Source organism: Balearica regulorum, chromosome 2 (genome assembly GCF_011004875.1).
Source record: "Balearica regulorum gibbericeps isolate bBalReg1 chromosome 2, bBalReg1.pri, whole genome shotgun sequence".
Lineage (NCBI taxonomy): Eukaryota > Metazoa > Chordata > Aves > Gruiformes > Gruidae > Balearica > Balearica regulorum.
This window is the reverse complement of record NC_046185.1, coordinates 15,307,482-15,333,941: the sequence shown is the minus strand read 5'-3', so window position 1 is coordinate 15,333,941 and position 26,460 is coordinate 15,307,482. Positions and strand designations below refer to the sequence as shown.

The window sequence follows — 26,460 nt, the reverse complement described above, 5'->3', positions numbered from 1 at the left end:
AGGAGCACAGAGCAAAGGAAATCAGCTGGGAACTAAGTTTGCTGGAGCTCTTCTCAAATGTCAAGTGTTTTTGTCTGTGCCTTGGATAGATGCCATGTATGCAGCATATGCAAGAAACATTTGCATAGTAATTTGTGCAGTAAGAAGAAAGGCCCTTCCTGACTAGCTGGAAGCTTCAGGGTTAGGGGAGGAAAAAAAAAAGTGAGGTCAAGACAATGAAAACAAAAGAACAGGCGCCTGGTAAGAGGACACTCAACATTTCAAATACTGCACGCCTCCGAACACCACCACAGGGACATGAAACCGAGATTCCGCAAGTGTTACACACTTCCCCCGCCAGCTGCCTGGGAAGGCGAACTCACTGCCTACCTGGAGCGCTCACAGAGGCAACATCTGCTGTTTTTTACAGGCAAGAAAAAGAGTATTTATGGCGGAAGGAACTCATGATTCCTCAGGTGCCAAAACCTTGAGTCCAGAACATACCCAGGAAAGAAAATAGTACATCCTGGAAGTGTAACAGGATGACTCTCTATCACAAACCTCAGTTGTTCCCACTTCTTTACAGGGATGAGAAAGACATGTGTTGATCTCAAGCAACACTTCTCCAATGGACATGAAGGGCAGTAGGCAACAGCAGTCCAGATACCACAGTATCCATAAAGCCTACAGAGCAAAGGGACAGCAAGCTGTAATTCTCTTCTCTTAACTCCAAATGACCTTCCAGTTCTGCACATTGCAAGGTCCCATGTTCTCACATTTTCTGACCACTCAAGTTCCTTTTTAGGAGATGTTTAACTCCCAATCATTCATGCTGTACTGCAGCCACCACAGCAGGGAAGGTCTTTATATGTGGGAATTCAGAAGATAGGAGTGAGTCTAGTACTTTGAGGCTTTGATTATGGAAAATGACAACAAATCTCCTCACACACGGTGATGCAAGCTGGAATGGCAGGTTCCTCCCACCTTCAACATTCACAAGGAAAAAGCTGATAAGGTGAACAGGAACTAGCATCATGTTTCTGACAGCCTGGGAGGGTTCAGTGGCAAACAGCTCAAGTTTTGATCAAGCCTGCCTTTACTCTAGTATTAAGAGGCTGAAAATGCTGTAAAAATCCTTATAACGTGTTTCAGCTGGGGGGGGGGGCTTATGGTCCCGGTTTACTCACCCCATTGATCTTGAAGGCATTATTTCTGTTGAAAGGCCTCTAAAACCCGTTGAATGATCTATCACTAGAATACATGCCTCTTACTTCATCTTTCCTCAAAAGATGAGATGCATCTTTGAAGGCTCTCGAGTTCCCTTCCTGGAAGAATACAGTGCTCAAGTACTATACCAGTAGCTGAGCACCAGTGCAGGATGAGCAGAAAACTTACTGAAGAAATAATTTCAACAGGTATCAACAGCTGTGATGTTTTTCAATGAAGCATAAAGCCTTATTCTAACACATTTTGCTAGCGGAATAATTTTTTTTTTTTTTTTTTTTTTTTTAAGAAAATGTGGCACATTGTGTGGCCTGGCAGTATATTCGAGTAGCACTTTGCCCTATATGAAACTCACAGAGGAGCTTAGGAGGGGGCCCAACATCATCTTAAAAGCAGCTATCATTTAATCCAAATCCAAAAATGCTTCTTAAGCTCAGCCCTATTATCAGATTGCTGTCTATGGATACTTTGCTCAGAATCACACATAGCACTGTTCTACCACTTTGAGGACAGTCTCTTCTATGCTAGCCAAAAGCAGGACTCACATTGAAAAATCTTAAAATAACTTCTTCTCTGTGTAGTTATGTAAGGCTTTTTTTAAAAAATGATCTTTCAACTCAGGCTTACAGTGATAACAGTACAATAATGGTGTTTCCAACAGTGTGCAGCTCTATCCGAGAGACATTGGAAGATATTTTGTCAAATTAGTTCCTCAACATCACTAAGTCTAGGAAAAAAGCACAGTTCAGTAGTTGGGACTGTGCCCTTCTATCCTGGTGGAGGTTGGAATAGCGTTTCTGCTGATAATAGCCTCAATCAGGCAGTTCTTACTCCAAAGAAAAGTCTTCCTAAAACTCAAGACAAGCCTTCAATTACACAATCAGGTACTATTCTGGCTTTAAGATCCCCAGAACAGACTGGATGGTGTATCCTGAATGAAGAAGAATGAAACAGTTTTAAGTCATTTTCTGAAACAGGAGTAGAAAAGAATGCTAGTTCTCTACTGAGTTTTTTTTTTAAATGAGGTTAACTTTCTCTGCAGACAACAGAACACAAAAAACACTTAAAATATCTGATAAGTATTACATAATGCTTTTTTAAAACTTTCCTCATTCGCTCCAGCTTCAATTGGCATACGCACTGAAGTCAGTGGAAGTCTTTTAGCTAGCATCAATGGGCTCTGAATTAGGACCTCATCGCTTGCAGCCCAGCTTGTGTGCTAAATTAATTCAGAAAGGGGTTTTAATGGCTTCTTTCACCTAACGATCTCCTGGGTTGTGCACTGAGAGAGGGTTTTTTCTCCCTTCTTTTTGGAGGACATTTTGGAGGACAGTAAAGCACAGTGTAGCAATAGCTACACTATGACCTGCATTTTGCAAGTGGAATTTCCAAAAGGCAGAAACTGCTGGCATGCAAATGTGTTACTTTTCAGAGAAAAAATGTTCTCCAAATGTTCTCCAAAGCACTTACAGAAAGCTATTCCAGTAACAACCTGGATTAGGAACATATAAACCGTAATAAAAATACGAGTGGACGCAGTTTGAAGAAACTGGGCAAGGGGACAGAACCAGTTTCAGAGATCAACTGACATGTACACATCTTTACAGACTGCACTGTAGTAGAGAAATTCTATCTCAACCATTTACTTGCAAACAAGCACTTTCAACAGACACACACTCCAACTTGGTGTAAATGAGGTGGTAATGGATAGGAATACTGCTGTCATCCTATCACGCACTGTGCCCCTGCTCTGGGATCATACGATTAACACAGCTCTGCTGCACAGGGGCATGTTTTATGGACTGCTGTGCTGCCCCATAACTTCAGCTCTCTTTAAGAAGGCTGGAGTGGAGCTGAAGTGCAGTGCAATGGCCAGTGCCATTGTGGGGGAAGACAGCAGGAGCTGCTGACCACCAGCTTTGTGTAAGCTTGTGCTGGCTTTCATAAAGCATACGATGGTATGTCTTTATCTGATCACACTAAATAACAATGTTCTCTCTACATGGCAGAGAGAGACCACATTAAACACACATCCATACATCTATCACTAGCCTGTCTTTCACAGCCCAGTATGTGTTTATTCACCCTCTTACAAAGTCCAAAATTGTATCCTCAGCTGCACAGGCAAGGAATAAATCTCAAAGGATGCTGCCCTGAATTCCTTGAAGTGGTAGTCGCCACTGTCTGACTGATCATGATTCATACACCAGTTGATGTGTCCAGAAGGGAACCAGAGAGAAAGAATAAAGAAGAAGCCCGGAAACACATAGTTCTTAATGTCAAACACAGGTTTACGGAGAAATCTATCTGGACTGCGGTGTTCAACTGACCCAAATTTATAGCTAGTGGGTCTTCACTGTCCAGTATCAATAAAATCCCAACTTCTGTAAGCAGGCCTAAACCAGTGAAAGTTGGAGACCAGAACTTTGCAGTCTGGCAAACCCTCAACACTCCAGATGTAGGGGAGGAGAGAAGCCAGCCAACACTGAAGAAAAGGATGTAGGAATAATGGATGAAGGGCAAAGGAACAGTTCTAAACATCTGGGGAAGACACTGGTGCTTCAGCACGTGCACTGCCATTGACATGACACAAGGTGAGATGAGCTCATATTCACAGATCATGGCAAAATGAAGAAGCCCTGAAGCTCTTCATCACAATCCACATGACACCAAGCCTGAAGGAACAATTCAGTTGAGACATCAGCTCTTTCAGATAAAATGCAGCTTACTGAACTAATCAGTTTTTCCCCAAACACAGTAAGCAAGGCTTAATCAGGAACATAATGTCATGTGTGAAGGACATTTTGTTAAAAATACACTGCATGTACTAAAGAACTCTATTTTTTTCATATGATGTGACATATAACAGGCACTGAACCAAAACACCACAGAAGTATGTGGTTTATGCTGTCTCACTGGACTACCAAAGAACATTTAACGTTGAGAAAGTATTGCAAATATATAGTAGAGGATCTCTAAATGTTCCTTTACACTACTGCCACAATGATTGCTTTTCTTCCATGTATACCATGGCTGTTAAAAAGCCCTAATAGAGAGGTAATAACACAAGTCATCATACAACATCTTAACCTCATTTGGAAAATATGTACAAGCTTTTTTGTTACTCCTTCTTCCCTGTCTTCTAGTCAAGATCTCCATATTGAGCCCAGTTTTGCGTTTTCTTAGCAGCATAAACTAGAAGCAACTCTATTCAAGTCAATAAAATTACTCCAACATGAAAAAGGAATCAGCCATCTGCAAAAAACAGAGTCTAACAGGTAATTTTCCACTGACAGCTTTTACCATAAAACAGGTTACAGAGATTACTCTTTTATCTAACACTGAAAGTAAACAATTAATGCAAAATGTACAATGTCTGTAAAGACAGCATGTTCACTACTTGTGCCCTTTATATATAATTATTTTCATCTTAGTAAGCAGACAGTTAAGTGAGACTACCATCAAGCTGTAGATGGAGCCTATTCATCATGCAAAACAGGCAGCTGAACATCTCTATTTATGCATTATTTTACCTTTTGTTCCCCCCTTGGAAAGCATGTGGAATCTATGAGACATTTTCACGCATCGTTTCTTGCGGAAGAACGTCAAGTCACCTTTTATGCCCTCAGGCAAACTTCTCCTACCTGATCTCAATAACTGTCCATATCAGAATTATTTTTCATACCTTGTGTAAGCAGCTGGAGGTTTCGGACTTCTTCTCTCACCTTCAGCTGAAGGACTTGCTGCAGAATGTGCTGTCGCAGGCTTTCCTGGGCAATGCCCATTCGTTCAAGCTTTTTGTCAGTAAGTCTCAGCAAAGCACGGCCTGGATGCAAAAGGCAAAAAGAAAAATCACCCAAGGATTTCCATTAATGCAATATTCTCAGCCTGACAGGATAATTTGCTACAGAAAAGATGCTCAGCCCTGAAATACCTCAAGGTTATTGTCGCATCAGTTAGGTTCTTCCTTACTGTCAGAGATCTATGTTCCACTCCTCCCTTTTCTTTTAATTTTCTGTATTGTTTTGGTGCTTTGTGAGCCATTTAGGCATGTAAAACAGGTATCTTGTGCCATTTTAGACAACCAATTGCTGTTCTTAAGTGCCAGCTAGTCTCCCACAAGTAGGATAGCCCCTATAAGTCTACAATTGATCCAGGTGCCTAAATAGACCCTCACCTATTTTCGAGCTTCTACATTACTGTCAAGAAACCACCAGTGCAATTGAATTTTACCGATTTAATCAATTTAAGATATACTGAGGATGAATATTGTTGCAATTCAGATATGCCTATGGTGTAATAGCACCATTTCTCAGAAGGGCTCTGTACTTCACGGTCCGAATCCCTCTCAACAGTAACCTATCACAGCAAAACAGAAAAAAGACTTCCCTTCACACTACCCGTTTTATCTAAATCATTCTTGAAAAAAAGATCTCTGCCCAACTATAAAGAGACATTTGCCCAACCATAAGGAGCCTATGGTCTTTGCAGGCAATCCCTCCCAGTTCATGACTTATCTCTACCATTAGGGTAATGCTGAACCATGGTCCCACACAGATTGGAGATGTTAAAAAAATCAAACAACCCACGCTCCCCAGATTCTGCTAGTGGAACTCTGACTCCATCTTTTGGGCATCACTATGCTATAAGTAAACAGGAGGAAGGCAGCACACTGGCTAAGCCAACACTAAGGAAGTATTTGGACTAAGCAGAGAATCAAAGCATCAAGCAGAGCTTTACCTTAGGAAGAAAACCAAAATTTACTCTCTTTGGTCTTCACCACTGCTGTGAGCGAGTACAGAGAGGAGTGCCCGGCAGCCCTCTACTAACCCTTGGTTCCCAGTATATACATTTGCTATCCAATGGTGCCCTGGCCAATACCAGCAAATCACACCAGAGCTACATTGATACTACCTTGGAAAATGGCATGTTGTTTGGTTCACTTTTTTAGACAGACTTAACTTTTTACCTTCTCTAGTTCTGACTGTAAGTGCTCCTTAATTATTAAAAATACTTTCTTGGATTTCTCAGGCTTTATTCTGAACCTAAAGAAGATAGCAAAGAGCAAGTTACTCCCTCTGCAAGACAGCAGTCTCTGTGCTACCATTACTGAGGCTTTTGGATGAATGGTGCAATTTAGCTCATCATAAAGGGTTACTCAACACAGCAAGATAAGGCCCTTATTCAATCTCTTTCCTTACAAAACAGCAATGAGTACAGAACTTTTATGATTATTTTAATTAAAAAATTTAAGATAAAAGCCACGAATTTAAAGGGGCACATAATATTTGCCCCAAACCAAGCAGTTAGTGGCATACCCTTCACTAACCATTGGATTTCACTCACAAGTTGTTCTGTGAAGCAGTTAGTGGGATCTTGATACAATGTAATGTAAAATACTGGGATATTACTATTAACAAAGCAAGATGTTATTGATCAGATAAAAAATGTCAGGGTTCATACATTTTCTGCCCTTCCATGTCTCTCAAGCACTACACGCTACAGAGGGTGACCTTTTGATTAGGAAAACTTTCTTTGAAATCATAAACAAGAAGAATTCTATGGGTTAATATAATAACAAAATATGGAAATCAGTCTCTTACAGATCAATGCCAGCTGTCCAATTCCCCTGGTGATACAGATAGTAATAATGACTTCAATTTTTATATCGTCTTATCACACTAAAACATCTTAAAGCAATTTATAAAGGATGCACAGCAGTCCAAGAGTATGGTCTGTAATGTCAATCTAGCAACTGAAAGCAATCAAAAAATAAACAAGTCATCAGTTTAAAGAGTGCCAACACGCATGTCATCTTAGGGCAGGGAGTCAGCAACAGTAATATGAAAGGACAGACAGAGGCCGTTGCATCTCATCCAGTGCCCTCCACCTCTTTCGGCCATGGACGCAGTCCTGCGCGACATCCTTGTCTCTAAATTGGAGAGACATGGATTCGATGGATGGACCACTCGGTGGATAAGGAATTGGCTGGATGGTCGCACTCAAAGAGTTGTGGTCAACGGCTCAATGTCCAAATGGAGAACGGTGACAAGTGGCGTTCCTCAGGGGTCGGTACTGGGACAGGCACTGTTCAACATCTTTGTCGGCGACATGGACAGTGGGATCGAGTGCACCCTCAGCAAGTTTGCCGACGAAACCAAGCTGTGTGGTGTGGTCAACACACTGGAGGGAAGGGATGCCATCCAGAGGGACCTTGACAGGCTGGAGAGGTGGGCCCGTGCGAACCGCATGAAGTTCAACAAGGCCAAGTGCAAGGTCCTGCACGTGGATCGGCGCAATCCCAAGCACGACTATAGGCTGGGTGAGGAATGGATTGAAAGCAGCCCTGAGGAGAAGGACTTGGGGGTATTGATTGATGAGAAGCTCAACATGAGCCAGCAGTGTGCGCTTGCAGCCCAGAAAGCCAACCGTGTCCTGGGCTGCATCAAAAGAGGCATGACCAGCAGGTCAAGGGAAGTGATCCTGCCCCTCTACTCCGCTCTCGGGAGATCCCACCTGGAGTACTGTGTCCAGCTCTTGGGGCCCCAGTACAGGAGAGACATGGAGCTGTTGGAGAGAGTCCAGAGGAGAGCCACGAAGCTGATCAGAGGGCTGGAGCACCTCTCCTATGAGGACAGACTGAGAGACTTGGGGTTGTTCAGCCTGGAGAAAAGAAGGCTCTGGGGAGATCTAATTGCGGCTTACCAGTACCTGAAGGGGACCTACAGGAAAGGTGGTGAGGGACTGTTTATCAGGGAGTGTAGTGACAGGACAAGGGATAATGGGTTTAAGCTGAAGGAGGGTCGATTTAGATTAGATGTTAGAAAGAAATTCTTTACTGTGAAGGTGGTGAGGCACTGGAACAGGTTGCCCAGAGAGGTTGTGGATGCCCCCTCCCTGGAAGTGTTTAAGACCAGGCTGGATGAGGCTTTGGGCAACGTGGTCTAGTGGAGGGTGTCCCTGCCCGCAGCCAGGGGTTTGGAACTAGATGATCTTTAAGGTCCCTTCCAACCCAAACCATTCTATTATTCTATATAGCCATTACTCTTTACTTCCTCTGGGCAACTCTTTAGTTCATATTCAAATTGTTTTTCTACCCCAGTCTCTGCCTTTGGAAGTTGAGTGTGCACAAAACAGAGATATCTCTTTTCAACTCCTGGCACACCAGTTCCTCTGCAGCTTAGGCTCAAAGCACAATGCCATTGGAAAAAAATGCCTTTGACTCATACTATCTGCAGCAGCTTGCACAAGTTACCTTAAATTAACTCTTTCTTGCACCAAATCCCATGTGACATGTTGAGGCAGTGATAGGCGAGAAGGCAAACATCCAAATGTGGCATTTCAAGAAAGCAGTAAGTGACCTGAACTAAGAAAATTCAATCCTGCCCATACTTTCTTCCCCCTCAACACACTGAACAACAACATCCAAGTCAGAACCGGGATAATTTTTTATTCTGGTACTAAGTCATGCCTTTGAAAAGGTATCACTAACGCCTGGATCAGTCACCAAAGCCCATTAGTTACTAAGGCCAAGGTCCCGACCATCTGCTAATGATTTTGGATGCTTCACTGTCTTGCTGTACTGTACATATCTGAAACAATTATCATTTGGTGCTAAGAACTCTGTAAGGGTTATTCAACATTGAAACCAGTTGTGCAGAGAGGTTGTGGAGTCTGCGTCTTTGAAAATATTCAAAACCTGACTAACAAAATATTCAAAACCTGAGCAACCTGCTGTAGTTGCCCCTGCTTTGAGTAGGGGGTTGGAGTAGATGATTGCCAGAGGTGCCTTCCAACATCAGCTGTTCTGTGATTCTGTGAAACAACCTGCATGAAGGATCTCAAGATAAAGATCTATTTTCTTTGAAAAAGAGAAGATTAACAAAGGAAATGAATAAGCATACACAAAAGATGGTCATTTTGGCAAGCAACATGGTTAAAACAGAGACAGATATACAGTAAAAATTGGGGATAGATTTTTAATTTTCAGAAAGTGCTGAATAGAATATATTATCAAAGCAGAACATGGAACAAACATAATGTTTTCTAAGAGCGTATAGTGATCTTTGCTAGGACACAAGTAAAGGAACTTTACCTACATCTCAGTGAAATTTCCCAGCACTACAGAACTGGTGCTACCTCTTGGATGTAGCAGCTACATGCATAGAAGAGACCAGGATATTTTTTTCAAAAGCACCTTGACCAACAGAACCATAAAGATTGCAGTCACAAACACCTTGGCTTTGGCTCTAGCTAATTGCAAGACTGGAAACCAAATACTTTAAAAACCCCACAACTCCCTCAGTATCTGTACGCATCTTTTAGCACCTAAACCCCAGCTCTCTCGTACTCAGAACAGATCAGCTGTGGAATGTTCTGAGACACCCTGAGGGCAGACACAGAATATAAAATACTTTCCAGCTTAATAATGGATTGATGGCCTAATTTTTTCTAATATGACTTAGCTGCTGCAGATCTCATTTGATCAAGCTGGGATTAGACGAAAATTTGAACGGAGGGAGAAACATTGCGTGCCACAGAACATTAATATGAGTATAAGCATTGGTCCAACGAGGTTGGCATTGGCCCTAGAGCAAGGAATGTGGCACAGTCTGCTGAACCGAATCAGAAGTGCTCATACCTCCCTGCACTGGTGAAGCCTACTGCTCTCTTCCCCTACTGCTCTTCTCTCCGAGCTTGTGAAGCTGTGCCAACTGCCAGTCCACAGACACCTAAAGGGACACCATGCAAGAAGCCTTGAAAGTACACTTGTAATGAAGGTGAATGAATAGGTAAGAAAGGACTTAGTAAACGTGTAGAAAGAACTGAAGAAATACAGGGCAAGGAGAGCAGATAGTAAGAGGCTGGTCTCATGCTAAACGCTGAAGAAAACTATGACTAATTTAGAGTTGATGAAAATGATGAACAACTAGTGGGAACAAATGGTGTGTGTGAAATACGGCCAAGAAAGGGGATCTTGGCTCCTGAGTCCAATACGATAGGTATACCTGGATATCAAGACAAGATATTCAGTTCATTTACTATGGGGTACAGAATCTAGGAAAGAAAGAAGAGGGTGGAGAACACAAGGACATTAAAAAATGCCTTAATGCCAGACCAACAGCTCACCCAGCCCTGTATTCAGAGTGGCAGTAGGAGATATATTTTGGGAGAGCTATTGGGAGGGCTACCTTCTGAAGTCATTCCCTTTGTACCATGCTGGCATCCAGAACTGTTATAATACACTTACTAGAGAGTATGGCATTTTTAGCATCAATTTATTGTCCTGATGTCCATACATTTGTCTTTTTGACCTTCCTGATACTGTCTACCTCTGCAGCCTCCTGGGGTAGAAAATTCCAGAAGTTCACTGCCCATTTTTGTCTGTTTTATATTCATGTCTTACTAATTGCTTCAAGTGTTCTCTAGTTCTTGCGTTGCCATATTTGGTTAACAGTTTAACATTCAGCTTATGTGTTGCTTCCATGATTTGTAAACTTCAGTCATACGCTTTTTGATCATATGTTTCTGGATAGATTCAGCTGACAAACCCAGAAAAACAGGAACATGGGACTCACTAAGCCCCTAAATTATGCAAGATGAAAAGTTTTTCAAGTTTATACATAAATGCTGCAAACTCCATTTAAAATTGTTGTTGACACAACAGAATATTCTTACTTAATTGATAAAAAATGTGCTTCTCTAGTTTGAGGGTAGAACAATTCCAGATATATTGCTTTTGCATTTACTTCTTTAGTTCCACAAACATATTCATTCTGTTTCACTGGGGTTTTTCTACTTGAAACAGTCTGATTGTAGCTTTCTTCTTGCTTATACAGGCTGATTTTTGGCTTCACTTCAGTGCTTAAAAACAAGTCTCATAGGACTTAGCAAGTAAGAAATTTCCATGACAGAGACCCAGACATTAATATCATTGTTCAGGTGCTGGTGAGACACAAGAATAAAATTCTCATCATATACTCAGGAAAGAAGAATTCAAACAAGAATAGGCAGAGAGAGAGGATATGACTTCATAGTCAGGAATGGTGAAATTGTGAGAGGAGGCAAGAAAAACAATAGTCACCTACAGAATGAAAACAGCCTCATGATGGCAGTGGAGGGAGATGAACGTTGGGCAAAGAGAAGAACTATGAAACTAAGGAACTAAGTTGAAAAGAGAACAACTGGATATGAAAACAACTGAGGACGCTGGGTTCAGAAACGTCTTGTAAAAGAAGAAGCACACACCAGAAATCAATCAAATTTTCAGAGCAAACTTGATAGACTTGATGACACTCTTGTTGATAACCCATCAGATCTTCTACAGTCCTAGATTTTCTGCTTTCCACATGAGAATTTAAGAGCACATCTCTCCTTCTCATGCCAGTCTCATCACTAGTCAACCAGACAAATCAGCCACTTTGTCATCAATGCCTTGTGGCAAATATAGCTTTTCTTGCAAAAGCAGTTAGATCTGGGTCAATTTATTAATCATTTTAGCCCTAAGTCTGATGCAGACTCCTGGTAAACTGCAGCTTGCATTACCACCCTCTTTGCCCCATTTCAGCTATCTAGTATCTCACTACTCGGGGAACGTTCATTGCTTCAAAAGTAAAAATGGATTCATTTTTCATCAGACTCACCATAGCAGCTTTATTGATCTACCCACTAGCATAATGGCAGCTGCCAGCCTAGGCAAAAGAGAATTAGCTCCCAAAATTGCTATTGGTAGCTGCCTGTTACTTCTGACACGATGAACAACTATCAACTGGGGACCAACTTAGACAGACACGAGACACAAGGGATACTGGTATGGAAATAGAGCAGAGGGAACAATAGTTTCTAATGATAGGGACCAAAAGGAGCAAAGAAAACTATTTAACCTTGATCAATATCAGAGATCTTGAACTGAGCAAGTTCTCCAACATCAGAGTCACCATTCTTGTACTTTCTCATCCTGTTAACAAATGCAGAAAACCTCAATGGAGCTGTAGTACACAGCTGCACTAACTTAATTTCTGCTAAGTCACTGGAATGGGAGAGGCCCATGACTCCAGTATGACTCCAGAGGAAACACAGGAAAGCACACAAAGGCATTTGCTCATGTATCAAATTAGCTTCCATAGAATCACGGAATGGTTTAGGTTGGAAGGGACATTAAAGAACATCTAGTTCCAGCCCCCCTGCTGTGGGCAGGGACACCCTCCACTAGACCAGGTGGCCCAAAGCCCCGTCCAACCTGGCCTTGAACACTTCCAGGGAGGGGGCATCCACAACTTCTCTGGGCAACCTGTGCCAGTGCCTCACCATCTGCACAGTAAAGAATTTCTTCCTAGTATCTAAGCTAAATCTACCTTCCTTCAGTTTAAAGCCATTACCCCATTGTCCTATCTCTGCATGCCCTTGTAAACAGTCCCTCTCCAGATTTCTTGTAGGCCCCTTCAGGTACTGGAAGGCTGCTAGAAGGTCTCCCTGGAGCCTTCTCTTCTCCAGGCTGAACAATTCCAACTCTCTCAGCCTGTCTTCATAGGAGAGATGCTCCAGCCTTCCGATCATCTTCGTGGCCCTCCACTAGACTTGCTTCAACAGTTCCATGTCTTTCTTGTACTAGGGTCCCCAGAACTGGACACAGTTCTCCAGGTGAGGTCTCATGAGAGCAGAGTAGGGAGGCAGAACCACCACCCTCAATTTGCTGGTCACACTTCTTGTGATGCAGCCCAGGACACAGTTGGCTTTTTGGGCTGCAAGCGCACACTGCCGGCTCATGTTGAGCTTGTCATCAACCAACATCCCCAAGTCCTTCTCCTCAGGGCTGCTTTCAATCCATTCTCCACCCAGCCTGTAGTTCTGCTGGGATTGTGCCAACCCACATGCAAGACCTTGCACTTGGCCTTGTTGAACTTCATGCGGTTCACACAGGCCCACTTCTCAAACCTGTCAAGATCCCTCTGGAGGGCATCCCTTCCCTCCAGCGTGTCGAATGCACCACACAGCTTGGTGTCGTCGGCAAACTTGCTGAGGGTGCACTCGATCCCACTGTCCATGTTGCCGATGTAGTGACATGCCTGTGGAGATGCCTTTATTTGTTAACATCATCAAAGAAGAATAAGAGGGTTTTCTGGACATTTCTCATTCATTATTTTCTGGATCTGGATGAGGACAGCACTACAGTAAAGTTTCTCAAAGAAAGCACTGTCATACTGATCAATTAGTGTCTGATTAAACTCCAAAAAGCAGCTGTGTGAAGAAAGGCACTTTCTGAATATTATCTGCATCCTTTGTCTTTGCATTATATCTGTTTATAGTTCTGACAAGAGGAAGTGATGACTATTGTTGCTGCTGCCAATAAATTTACAATAAAACCAGTTTATTTCCATAAAACCCCTCTCAGGTTGCAGTTCTCTTGCACCTTTCTGCCCTTCCTCTACACTCCTGAACCGCAAGCATGAACAGGATATGAAAGAAAAGTAAACTCAACACAATTTTTAACTTAGCTGCATTTTCAAATACAAAATTAGCAACAACCAAACTATAACTTTGTTTCTAAATTTGTCTGGTTTTGACAAACTTATTAAGTGATCAGCAATATATCTGTGAAGCTATTTAACTGAGATTATTCAGTTTGGCTTAACTTCCTCTCACCTCAGTCCTGCGTTTCCCAATTCCCTCCATATTCCATCAAATGATGCTATCATTTTCTATTCTCTTAATTCTGACACAGTCTCATGAGCTATGTATCTCCTGCTCAACAATGGTCTCCAAAAATGCACCAAGTTAGGAGATGTCTTTCTAGCACTCAGTTTTTCCCTGGCTCTTCCTAAGGACCTCTCCCAGCTGGCTACCCCCAGCTGCTTCTCCTCAGCCACCACTACCTTTGGGGCTTATACGCTCTGCTACACAGGCTCAAGTATGTCCATCTGCTCAGTCACAATGATGTTGGATTTATGCTATTGAAAGAAAACAACAAACCTGCAGTAATATTGAAGTCATGTAAAAATACTAAAAGACAGTGAGTTAACAGAGCATGAATCTTGAATATTCATTTTAGGGACTGCATTTTAAAAGTAGCCTTACTCCCTCGCTGGTAGATACTTTCTTCCAGCCAGGCAGCTCAAAACAGTCTAGGTATCTTGAAAAGTCATGCTAAAGGCAAAAATCCCTTTCCAGAAGTGAGAGACTCCTGACTTCCAACCCCTCCCCTTAAATAAAGCAAGCAATTCCTGCTCCTTGACTCATCCACACATTTTCAAGAAAGTATTTAATTGTATAGTTTAATTGTGTGGGAACACCACACATCCTTATATCATAGAATCATTTAGGTTGGAAAAGGCCTTTAAGATCATCAAGTCCAACCATTAACCTAACACTGCCAGGTCCACCACTAAACCATGTCCCTAAGCACCACATCCACATGTCTTTTAAATACTTCCAGGGATGGTGACTCAACCACTTCCCTGGGCAGCCTCTTCCAATGACTGATGACCCTTCTGGTGAAGAAATTTTTCCTAATATCCAATCTAAACCTCCCCTGCAGCAACTTGAGGCCATTTCCTCTTGTCCTATCACTTGTTACCTGGGAGAAGAGACCAACACCCATCTGGCTACAACCTCCTTTCAGGTAGTTGTAGAGAGCGAAAAGGTCTCCCCTCAGCCTCCTTTTCTCCAGGCTAAACAACCCCAGTTCCCTCAGCTGCTCCTCATAGGACCTGTTCTCTAGACCCTTCACCAGCTTCATTGCCCTGCTTTGGATGCGCTGCAGCACCTCCATGTCTTTCTTGTACTGAGGGGCCCAAAACTGAGCACAGTGCTCGAGGTGCAGCCTCACCAGTGCCGAGTACAGGGGGTTGATCACTTCCCTAGTCCTGCTGGCCACACGATTTCTGATACAGCCAGGATGCTGTTGGCTGCCTTGGCCACCTTGGTCATCTTGGCCACCTGGACACACTGCCAGCTCATGTTCAACTGGCTATCAACCAGCACCCCCAGGTCCTTTTCCACTGAGCACCTTTCCAGCCACTCTTCCCCAAGCCTGTAGCATTGCATGGGGTTGTTGTGACCCAAGTGCAGGACCCAGCACTTGGCCTTGTAGAACCTTATACAGTTGGCCTCGGCCCATTGATCCAGCCTGTCCAGATCCCTTTGTAGACCCTTCCTACCCTCAAGCAGATCAACACTCCCACCCAACTTGCTGTGGTCTGCAAACTTACTGAGGGTGCACTCGATCCCCTCATCCAGATCATTGATAAAGATATTAAACAGAACTGTTACAGATATTTAACAGCCTTAATTATCAAATTTTGAATTAATTACTGTAGTGTCTAATAATGTACAGATATATTCTAAAATAGCTTTATTCTAAGACAATATTGGTTCTATACAAAGAAGGGAAGGGGTTAATGAGAAATTGTGCATCGTGATTACTGGAAGTGGTTCAGTAAGTAATTTACTGTACTGATGGGAACTATATTGATTCCTTACAAGTTTGAGTAAAAGACTGTTAGACAGTCCTGTGTTTCAGCTGAACATATTCAGGACCCGATGATTTTAATAGGAGGAAATAGTAATAACTTGAATTCCCCTCTGAAATATAAATTCAGGCACAAATCATATTACACCACTTTTCAAATGTACTGTAAAATGTGAGACAACCATTTTTAGTACTCTCAGGAAGGACCTGATAGGACCCACAAAGTAAATTAAGGATAAATGTAAACCTTTAGCAGGCAGTCTATAAATCCACATTGCTTGTTGTATATATATTTGCCAACCTACTTCCTGGCCATACAAAATTATATATTATCTACAGCTATATATAAAGACATATAATAATGGACTTCTATTATATTGCACATCGTATTTTTTATGAAACAAAATCCAGGACTATTGTTTGCTGGTATCTGTGTGCTAGATTTATGGTCCCCCTATTCAAATAAACAACCTCAAGGTCTTTTTTGTTTGTGATGCCGTGAGTGAATCTGTCAACACCTTTGATTTTGTCCGCCATCAGCAGGACACACAGTTCTTCAGTTCCCAGTTAATCTAATGTCGCTCAGTGTGCAACCCATTATGCATTACATATCCCATTTCTTTATTAATTAAAAAAAATCACATTAGATCATGCCTGCTGGCAAAACTCCTGTTCATTTATTCAGGAGTAAATACACATTCATATATTATAATGCACAGCTTCTACACAGAACAGATTAGGAAAGAGAAAGCCAATTTGGAAAGCATTGAAATCGACTGAACTCTTTACAGCAAACTCAAACAAGAGCATTTCCTGTAACTCCTAATGGTGGACCATACAAAAACCAGTTTTCTTCCAGAAAAAAAAGGATCATTTATTACCACAAGAAAAATAACCACACATCATACACATGCACACAGAAAACCAATGCTCATTCCTGAAGTGCCCAACCCAACTGGATCTGGGAAATCCTTGAAATCACACAGAAGACTGTCTTACCTTCTGACATTTCTAATGCAAAAGGGGTTCTGCATTTCTGCCTAGAATTAGAACTCGTGTGTGCATCCAGCAAAGGGGGCGAACACTGTGAAGTACGCATGTGAATTCAGAAAAAGCTGCCATTTAATTAAGTGAGGAAGAACACCTGCTCCTGTACCCACTGAGCTCTTTGAACTGCACTCGTATGAAACACTCGTGTGGCTGAAGACCAGGCAGCTCTGGGAGCCTGCCTCCCCCATCCAAGGGACAGAAATTGGCAGTGAATATCACTGCTCGCTCTAATTTGCTACTAATCAATCCAATCAATAACTCAAAGGTGCTACGCCACAAAATACACACCAAGGACACAATTCTTCAGTATGCAAGATATGGAAGGATGAGGAAAGACAATGCATTAATATGCAATATCTTTCATGTTTTTGTAATGCTTCAGAGGGTGATCTTGGGGGCCATCTCATTCATTCTGCGATGCTGGGGAAAGCCGTCCCTTCTTCCTCCTGATTACTCTCACCGCCATACTGCATTCAGACAAAAACCTACACAAAGAAGTAGTATTTGGAATACGTCTAATTCATTTTCTGCATTTCTTTTAATGCCAAACTTGTGAGAAGCAAGGAGGACCTACATAACATGACCAGACAGCTTACTGTACTGCATTACAAAGGCTTTGTGGGCCATCATATGTTCCAGTGGACCAGAATTTGATAACTTACATTTTCTAGTAAGATTTTCCAATCATTGCTTTGTTTTTTAAAAAAGAGCAAAACTAAAATTGTATTAAATATTAAAATAAGCTTTCATATCCCAATGCTGAGGTACATACAGTATTACAACATTTCCCAATCTGTACCCCTAGCTCCCTCCTGCTCCACTTTATCTCCAAGCAGCTTTCAGTGGTGCTTTCTTCCACGCTTGTACCAGCTTTACTCTTCATTTTTTTAATAAAAAATGAAATTGAGAAATGTTTTGTGTTAATATTCATGATGTTAATAATTCATGTTAATAAAAATAGAAAATTAAATGCAGCATGCTCATAGGTTAAGCACCATAGACTGCTTCAACTCTCCTAACCTGAAGGAAGAATCAGCCACATCTCTCCAGATGCACTTTTTGCTCCACCATTTCTCTTTCGGGGCTTCAACTAGAAGCTTGGCACCTCTCAAGCTGCACACACCACCTCTGATGGGCCCTTAACTTACAGTTTATTCTGCCCATTTCATAACCTAAGGGAAGATAATTTTCCTATTTTAAGAGTCACCTCTACTCAATTATATGGACAGTCTTACAGATACAGACACTAATCTGTTGCTACATTGCTGGTTCAGTAGTACAACAAACTTTGCAGAGCTCCTTTGCATTTCTTCCAGCCTTTATTACTGTAGCTGTGAGGAGAATCAGGACACAAGGATTTTATTCTGCTGGTCTACTCCTCCTATTTAATACTTACACTTGACCTATAGAATGTATTGGGTTTGCGTGGCAAGGTTTTGGTAGCGGGGGGCTACAGGGGTGGCTTCTGTGAGAAGCTGCTGGAAGCTTCCACTGTGTCTGACAGAGCCAATGCCAGCCAGCTCCAAGATGGACCTGCCACTGGCCAAGGCCAAGCCAATCAGCGCCTCTGTGATAACATATTTAAGAAGGGAAAAAAAAAAACAGAGACCGCTTTTGCAGCCAGAGAGAGGAATGAGAAGATGTAAGAAACTCTGCAGACACCAAGGTCAGTGCAGAAGGAGGGGGAGGAGGTGCTCCAGGCGCCGAGCAAGATCCCCCTGCAGCCCGTGGTGAAGACCATGGTGAAGCAGGCTGTCCCCCTGCAGCCCATGGAGGAAGGATGAGGGGGTGTAGAGATTCCACCTGCAGCCCGTGGAGGACCCCACGCCGGAGCAGGTGGAGGCACTTGAAGGAAGCTGTGGCCCCGTGGAAAGCCCATGCTGGAGCAAGCTCCTGGCAGGACCTGTGGACCTCTGGAGAGAGGAGCTCACGCCAGAGCAGGTTTTCTGGCAGGACTTGTGACCCCATGGGGGACCCCATGCTGGAGCAGTCTGTTTCTGAAGGTCTGCACCCTGTGGGAAGGACTCACATTGGAGAAGTTCGTGAAGGACTGTCTCCTGTGAGAGGGACTCCATGTTGGAGCAGGGGAACGATGAGAGGAGTCCTCCCCCTGAGGATGAAGAAGCGGCAGAAACACCGTGTGATGAACTGACCGTACCCCCCATTCCCCGTCCCCTTGTGCTGCTGAGGGGGGAGGAGGTTGAAGCCGGGAGTGAAGTTGAGCCCGGGAAGATGGGAGGGGTGGGGGGAGGTGTTTTAAGATTTGGTTTTATTTCTCATTCCTCTCCTCTGTGTTGCTTAGTAATAAATTAGATGAATTTTCTCTCTAAGTTCGGTCTGTTTTGCTCGTGACTATAACTAGTGAGTGATCTCTCCCTGTCCTTATCTTGACCCACAAGCTTTTTGTTATATTTCTTTCTCCCCTGTCTAGTGAAGGAGGGGAGTGACAGAGCGGCTCTGGTGGGCACCTGGCCCCCAGCCAGGTTCAACCCACCACACGATGACTGTGAGACCACAGTCATTTTGGATCAGAAATAAAACAGATACGTAAGCAATGACTTAATGAAATTCTGCCTCCTGTACTCCATGCATTGTCTCAGCAAGACATTCCACCATGCATATAGAAGCAGGAATAATAATAATAATAATATAACACTAACATACAGGAGCCTTACCGGAGGCTGCAGCCTGGCACTGTAGTCCAAATGCAACAATGCAGCCCAGAACCCCGCTCTGGCTTTGGGTCTCACTCTCCCAAGGGAAAATAAAAGCTCCTATTCCCCTACAAGGTGCAGGAAGGCAGGAAGATGTTGTATGACCTTTTTTATAAAAATAACTACTATAGCTAGGAGCAAGGGAATTCTCACCAAAAGAGGGAGACGCCTCATCTCCAAACTCCCAGGGGAACATGCCAAAGCCCAGCTCCTCCTCCAAGCCAGAGGCCCCAAGACTGCACAGGAAAGGCTGCACTGACCTTGCTGCAACACATTCGTGAACCTGTACATGAGATGCAAGGGCCCAAAACCTCTGCCAACTCCCAGCCTGTTTCCAAGACCAGACACAGAGAACCCACTCCAGCCCTCGGTGCAGCATCCCGGCGGTGTCGGCGTTACTCAGCCCTCCCTTTCCAGCACGCCAGGGAAAGCACCAACTGCCCAGGCAGGTGGTCAGCTGGGAGGCAGGACCTGAAAGCCCTCAGGGTGAGAGGGAAACCAGACTTATCTTCCCTTTCTGCTCAGATTGGGACAATTTTGGGCACGCATAAAGAAGCAACTCCACGCACCCAGGAAAATTCATGGCTAAAATAAAAAGGGAAATAGGACGTTCAGGCACCTCCAGGGTTTTTCAGCAACCACACAAGGGACTGTTCTGGATGTTAGTTCAGGAGTTCGGTTTGCAATCCAGAGCGTCACACCTAGGTCCTGTGTTAGGCATAATGGGATCTGCACGTGTCGCTCGCTCTCTGGCTGCTCAGCAGAAGATGCCTAGAAAGGAGTTTGGGAGCAAAGCAGGAATGTAACAATACTTTCCGAAAATACTCTCTGAACTTCCAAAAGCTTGTAGTCTAGGAACTAATTAAAAAAATAGAGTTGGCTAATTTGAGCTACAGCTGAGCCTAAGGTCAGTGGATGGCTTCCAGTGACTATAGCACTCCTTAGAGCTGCTTGTGAGAGGAACCTCACCAATGGCTTAAAACGGCAGAACAATTCTCCGATTCCTAACGTGATTTGATCCGGCAGGAAGGGGCAAAAGAAGAAACAAGTGCTGCAAGGTAAACCTAAACTAATTGAAATGAGAAATGAGTTCAGTAATGAGGCTAATTCTCAATCAATCAGAGCCATCTAGCAGTGAAATGGGTGATTCTCAGGTTCTTGCAGTCTTCAGATGAAGTTTTTGGAAGAGACAGTTTGGAGGAGCTCAGGTTATTGGGGTCTGCACAAGGAGGAGGCAGCAGTACCAACGGGGCTCTTTACCTCTGCATGAGATCCAGCATTCCAAAAGACCTTGGAAAAAAAGTGTGGGAAAGAGTAAGAGGAAGAAAAAGAAATTTATATAAACCAAACAAGTACTAGTAAACTCCCAAACCTGAGGAAATAGAGGGGGGGTTGCTTTATATTATATTGCCTTTCTGATAGCTTCAGTGGGTTTTCTTTCTACTATAAATTAAATTGTTCCTCCTTCAGAGAGTCTGCATCACGTCAGAACAGCAAACGTTAAGACATTGTATTATGGATGAATCTTCAATTGTTTTTAGGAAAGAGTATATGGAGAGGACACATTTGAACACATTGCATGATCCACCTTTAAGTCATTTTGTTAAACAGTCACCGAGTTGAACAAACACTAATTAACTAATAACACCAGATCAGAGAAAAAGCAACAACTGTGGCTAGTGAATGTATTATAACCCTTGTCAACAATTTGCATAAAATCATTTACGGAGAGGAAGAAGACTGAAAACTATCATCACAGAAATTTCCTATGGTAATACTGAAGACTAGCTCTCTAAGCGGACCAGAAGAGCAGATGACACGCTGTTTAAACATAGTGCTTTGACCTACAGAATACACATTAGGTATCAGTGGCACACTGGTTAAGTCTAGGGCCAGATAATTCCATGCTGCAAAGAGTGACTATTACAACGGGTTCAACAAAGATGCATCCACTCATCAGAGCTCAGATACAAATATACAAAATTATTTTTTCCACTGGTTTACATACAGATAGAGAACAAAGAAAAGAAATACATCATTTTCAGCCTAACAAAACTTTCCTAAACCAGAAGAGTTTAGACAATGTTTTCTGAGTACTGAGCCACAAATTTAATCCTTACTCAAGTACTAAATTGTTTATCTCCATCTCCATTCATTAGCTTGCACTCAGTCTTCAATACAAAAGCCAAATTATTTTAGGGTTAGTTTCAAACGTAGTTTTGGTCGTATACGCATGTCTTGTGAAACTCCAGCAAGTAACAATATTCATGTATCAGGATCCAAATAGCAGGAATAGAAACCCAAAAAGCAACAAGATACTAAGAAATTATTTACTTCATCTTCCAGTGTAGAATTAAAATTCTAAAACAAATATTCTGATCTGTAAATACTCCGCTCAATTCACTTATATTTATTCTGTAATGTTCTCCTTTGAGTCCTCTTTGCAATACACATTGTGCTTGGTTTTCCTCACCAGTGTTCTTCTGTTTTCTTCCCACTGGAACAAGTTATTTTCTGCAGTTTTCTCAGACTGAAAAGCTTCCCTGGTTGAGGAATATGTTGTGCACCATTTGAGCACTGACAGTGTGAAATGCTGTCAAAACCCCAGAAGTAAATCAGCTGGGTGGTAAATAGGATCACAGCTGTCTATAGATTGAAGTATCAACTACAAATCCTTTGGCATAGTTGCATAAGAAGCTGATCTAAATCAAGTTATTTCTAGCCTGGTCCCAAGCAATTTTCTGATGACCTTTGAAGATGGGCAGGCCAAGATTCTTTCTGCAACACACAGTGAGCCATGGGCACTCCTAGTCACATCCTCAAGACCTTGTATCTGCTCTCAGCAGCCAGGTGCTACATAAACGAAAAGGAGGAGATTGCATAAGGTCCATTCATAGTTGTGTAGGAAACATTTTTGTTATTCAGCTAGCAAGAAAAGGACTTGGGGTCCTGGTGGATACCAAGTTGAAGACAAGCCAGCAATGTGCCCAAGAAGGCCAACAGCCTCCTGGGCTGCAGTAGGGCACAGCGTTTCCAGCAGATGGCGGGGGGTGATCCTTCCCCTCTGCTTGATCCTGGTGAGGCCACATCTGGAGTGGTGTGTCCAGTTCTGGGCTCCTCAGTACAAGAGAGACACGGAAGTACTGGAGCAAATTCAGCAAAGAGCCATGAAGATGATTAATGGACTGGAGCATCTGTCAGATAAGGACAGGCTAGAAGAGCTCGGACTGCTCAACCAGGAGAAGAGAAGGCTCAGGGAGGAGCTTTTCAACGTGTGTAAATACATGATGGGAGGAGTAAAGAGACAATGGCCACAAACTGAAACACAGGAAGTTCCATTTAAAGAACTTTTTTTATTGTAAGTGTGATTGAACACTAGAGCATATGTTCAGAAAAGTTGCAGAGCTTGAGTATCTCCAGGAATGGAGATACTCAAAACTGACAGGACACAGCGCTGAACAGCCAGCTCTAGCTGATCCTGCTTTGAGCAGGGGGTTGGACAAGATGACCTCCAGAGCTGCCTTCCAACTTAATGACTCTCTGATGCTATTCCATGAAGGTACAGAGTAGCAAATCTGGCTGCCTGAACTTCAACAGAGTTAGCAAGGTCACAATTAGCAGCTACTGAATACAAGAGTCTTAGACAATTTGTATATCAATATACTCAATTGAAATGTGCAAACTAAGGAGATGGGTGAAAAAATACCTAGCTACTTGGAACCTCCCTCAAAATTGTTCACATACTAGTGTACACCATCTGCAGAATCCCTCAGTAGGAGCACCCAGACATTGGATTTCTCTAAAGAAAGTGCTATAACTAGCAAGGTTAGAAAGGCAGAAGGATGGGGGGTGTTAAGCATGTAAAACATTGGGGTTTTTGAGCCCTGTGAAGCTCACCTGATGCTCTGAAAACAGGGCTGCATTTGGTTCCAAGAAAGTGCATTCTCCACCACTGCCTATTCCTGTAAATTAACTAGTGCCTCCACAGTCCAGGCAGTAGAACTCTGGCATTTCTATGACCAAATCACCCCAGCAGTTCCTGGGATGATTCTGCCCTGGGCCACTTAACACTTCCTCAGAAACTCCCAGGTATGGTTCAGGAATGAGCAGAGATTGGAGGCTGTTCCCCACAGATGGTGTGAACACAGCCATCCTGTCCTGAAGAGTAAAAGCCCTTAGCAACATGGGCGTAAGCCATTCCTTACTAATTTGCCTCACTGCCAAAAGATAGTTGAGGAAACATCACTGACATCAACAAGGCAACATCACAGAGCCACAAGTTCTGTTGGCAAAACCCAACCAGCTCTACTAGCAGTACATCTACTACATAAGGGTCTGTTCAATCTTAAAAAACAAAAGGACTTCCAGGATTCATTGTCTCTTCCTGCAAAGTAAAAGCATCAGCAGCGTTCTCAGAAATCAGATTCAGAGGTGAGACAAAATTATTTCCTCCTTTGTGAATTCTATGTGTGCAATGGTACAAGTCAGAGCATTTGGAAAGAATTTCCTCTGCTGTTTCTTACCTGTTCTAAACTATTAAATAACTTAGTTCTCTGAACAGTGGAAATGAGGAAAAGCAATGGGAAAGAGATGTTTGGTTAAGTTTTTAATGACTATGGCAATTTTATTTAGATTTAATTTTCACTTCTAGGCATTAGAAGGACTCTGCTGTTTTAAGACCTGTCTCAGCTCTTACACCACATGAGAAAGGTGTTCCAACATTCCAAACACTGGAAATGAGGAGGAAAAAGAGAAGAGCTGTAAATGACTGGGATACTGTGTTTGAGGAAAGCAACAATACATTTCTTCAAGGAATGCTGTTTCTGTGAAGTCCTGTAAGAGACAATGTGTGAAAAAGAGCCCAAAAAGCAGTAATCTCACGTCCAATTCTGGATTACTTCTGAAGGGCAACATGCTGCATATCACATTGCACAAGTCAGAAGAGCTGTCAAGGATTTTTACACATATATTCTGCCTGATTCACAGGCACCATTAATTACAGTTGTAGGGTACGTCTGTGTCAGTTCACTTGCAGTTCTTGGGCACACCCTTAAGGTGCTCTGCAAACCTGACCTCTAAGCCAGTACTGCTTCTGAAGCACTGTCAGGTCACATAGAAAAAATGCTAACGAATATTGGTCTCCTCCCACCTGCAAGTACAATTAGACTGCTGGCCCAGGCTCCACAGAACAGCTTTAAAGGAAGGGCAATACGAGCGTCTGAGAAAGAAAGGAAGCCTGACAAAAATCTGATACTTCTAAAGACAGGTACCAGGTTTTGGTCTCTACCTAAACACAGTAATTAATGGGATAAGATATCATTCCAGATGTGGGATAAACACCACGTGATAAAGGTAAATCACCTTCCTTACAACTCTGCAGACTGAACAACTTCTGCGAAATAACTCCCCCAGTATGGGAAAGCACCTGCTTGTTGCTAGCCAAGAGCCTCCTGCTGCTGCAGAGTGGCTGGGTAGTGGCAGAGCTGCTACGGGACTGCTGTTACAGAAGCATGCAGGTATCAAGAAAACCACCAGAAAGGTGGTTGATATGAAGACAGTTACTGTTAGGGGTTCCTGAACTGTACAAAGCTGTTAATAAGAAACATTCTTATTGCCACTTCCCACTCTAAGTTTTGAGATTCACTGTAGATATTTTCATTGGGCTTTAAAGCACTGTACTGACCACCGTAAAAGGTTTACCTGAAGAGGTGATGGAAGAGGTTAGAAAGAACCACAGTGCCAGAATTTTAGAAAGGTCCTGACTTACACCCACACACATGCTGACAACAGGAACATTTGCATCTACAGACAGAGGAGCATCTTCTGAGATGAGTCCTGAGTTGCAGCATTTTGGAATTGCCAACCATTCAATGCACTCCCTGAGTTTGCAAAACCTTTCCTAGAACACTTGCCTAGAAAAGAGAATAAATTCAAGTCTGCCTTAAGAAGTCCCAGAACGATTGGGGAAATGGCTTTTAGAGAGCTGAAGGATAGATCAGCACTCAGCTAACCAGGCTCTTAACATGGAAATGTTTCTTGCTACAACTGACTTCTGAAATGCAATCAAGAGTTTTCTGAAAGCAAGAAAGACCTGCATGTCGATATGGAGTATCAGATAATCTCAGTCAGATGAAACAGCCTCCATGAAATGAAGTGCTTTAAAAAGAGAGAGAGACAAACACTCATATTTCAAATCCAGGAGCAGTTTGTGGGAAATCCATGTTCTTAGATAAGAAATTTTACTTGTGTGGTAAAATAAAATATTGCCCCATATACACTTACCTATTGAGTGTGAACACATGCAAAGTGCTACTCACAACTGAGGCATTCACGCTCTCGTTCATATTTTATATCTGCCATTTTAATAAGCTGTTTATTACAAAGTTATTTTTACATAGTCCTTGTTCTGAATTTGTTATAAAGCCTGACTGGATGTTATGCCAGTAGTGCTTCAAAACAGAGAGAGAGGAGTATATAAAGCCATCAAATGACAAATGCAATGAAATTTCAGGATATTATTTATTATTTTTAATAATAAAAACCCAATAGTATACCAAGATGAAAGTTGTTCACATTAAAGCATTTTTATTGTAGAGTCATAAGGCTGTGCAAAGCTAGAACAGCATTTGCTTAAGGAGGCTAAATTGCTTCTCTACCAGCTAAGTTTCTCTCTATCTTCTCACACTGACACTACAATGAAAATAAAGCACACAAGTTACCTCCGGTGCCTTTCTTATAACTCTTCTAGTCAGGTGATATTGTTATTTTTTATGCTTCATTATTATTTTTGGATTGTAGTAAAAACCCACACAAGTGGAAAGAAAAATAAGTATAATTTTTCCTGAGCTTTCTTATCTCTCTAAAAGAGGAATAAAGAACTTGCATCATCTCTAACTACTACATTCAGTCCAGCGGTGATGTGGCAAGAAGGCAGTAAGTACATTATTTCTCCTTCCATTAAGTTCTATTTCTACATAGTCTAAAATACTTACAGGAATTAGAAACATGATCAGTTGAGGTGGAGAT

The 26,460-nt window shown here is 42.5% G+C and overlaps 1 protein-coding gene across 5 annotated transcripts in view; it reads right to left on the bottom strand.

Annotated features, from left to right (window-relative positions):
* Positions 1-26,460, bottom strand: part of SAMD12 (sterile alpha motif domain containing 12) — a 172,683-nt gene that overhangs the window by 79,768 nt on the left and 66,455 nt on the right. For all 5 annotated transcript variants that reach the window (XR_012833731.1, XM_075743441.1, XM_075743445.1 and 2 more), the window contains exon 4: positions 4,889-5,029. Coding sequence is in view for 4 of the 5 variants with exons in the window: in XM_075743441.1 (XP_075599556.1) it covers positions 4,889-5,029 (141 nt within the window). In the remaining variant the exon portion in view is untranslated. The remainder of the gene's footprint in view (positions 1-4,888; positions 5,030-26,460) is intronic.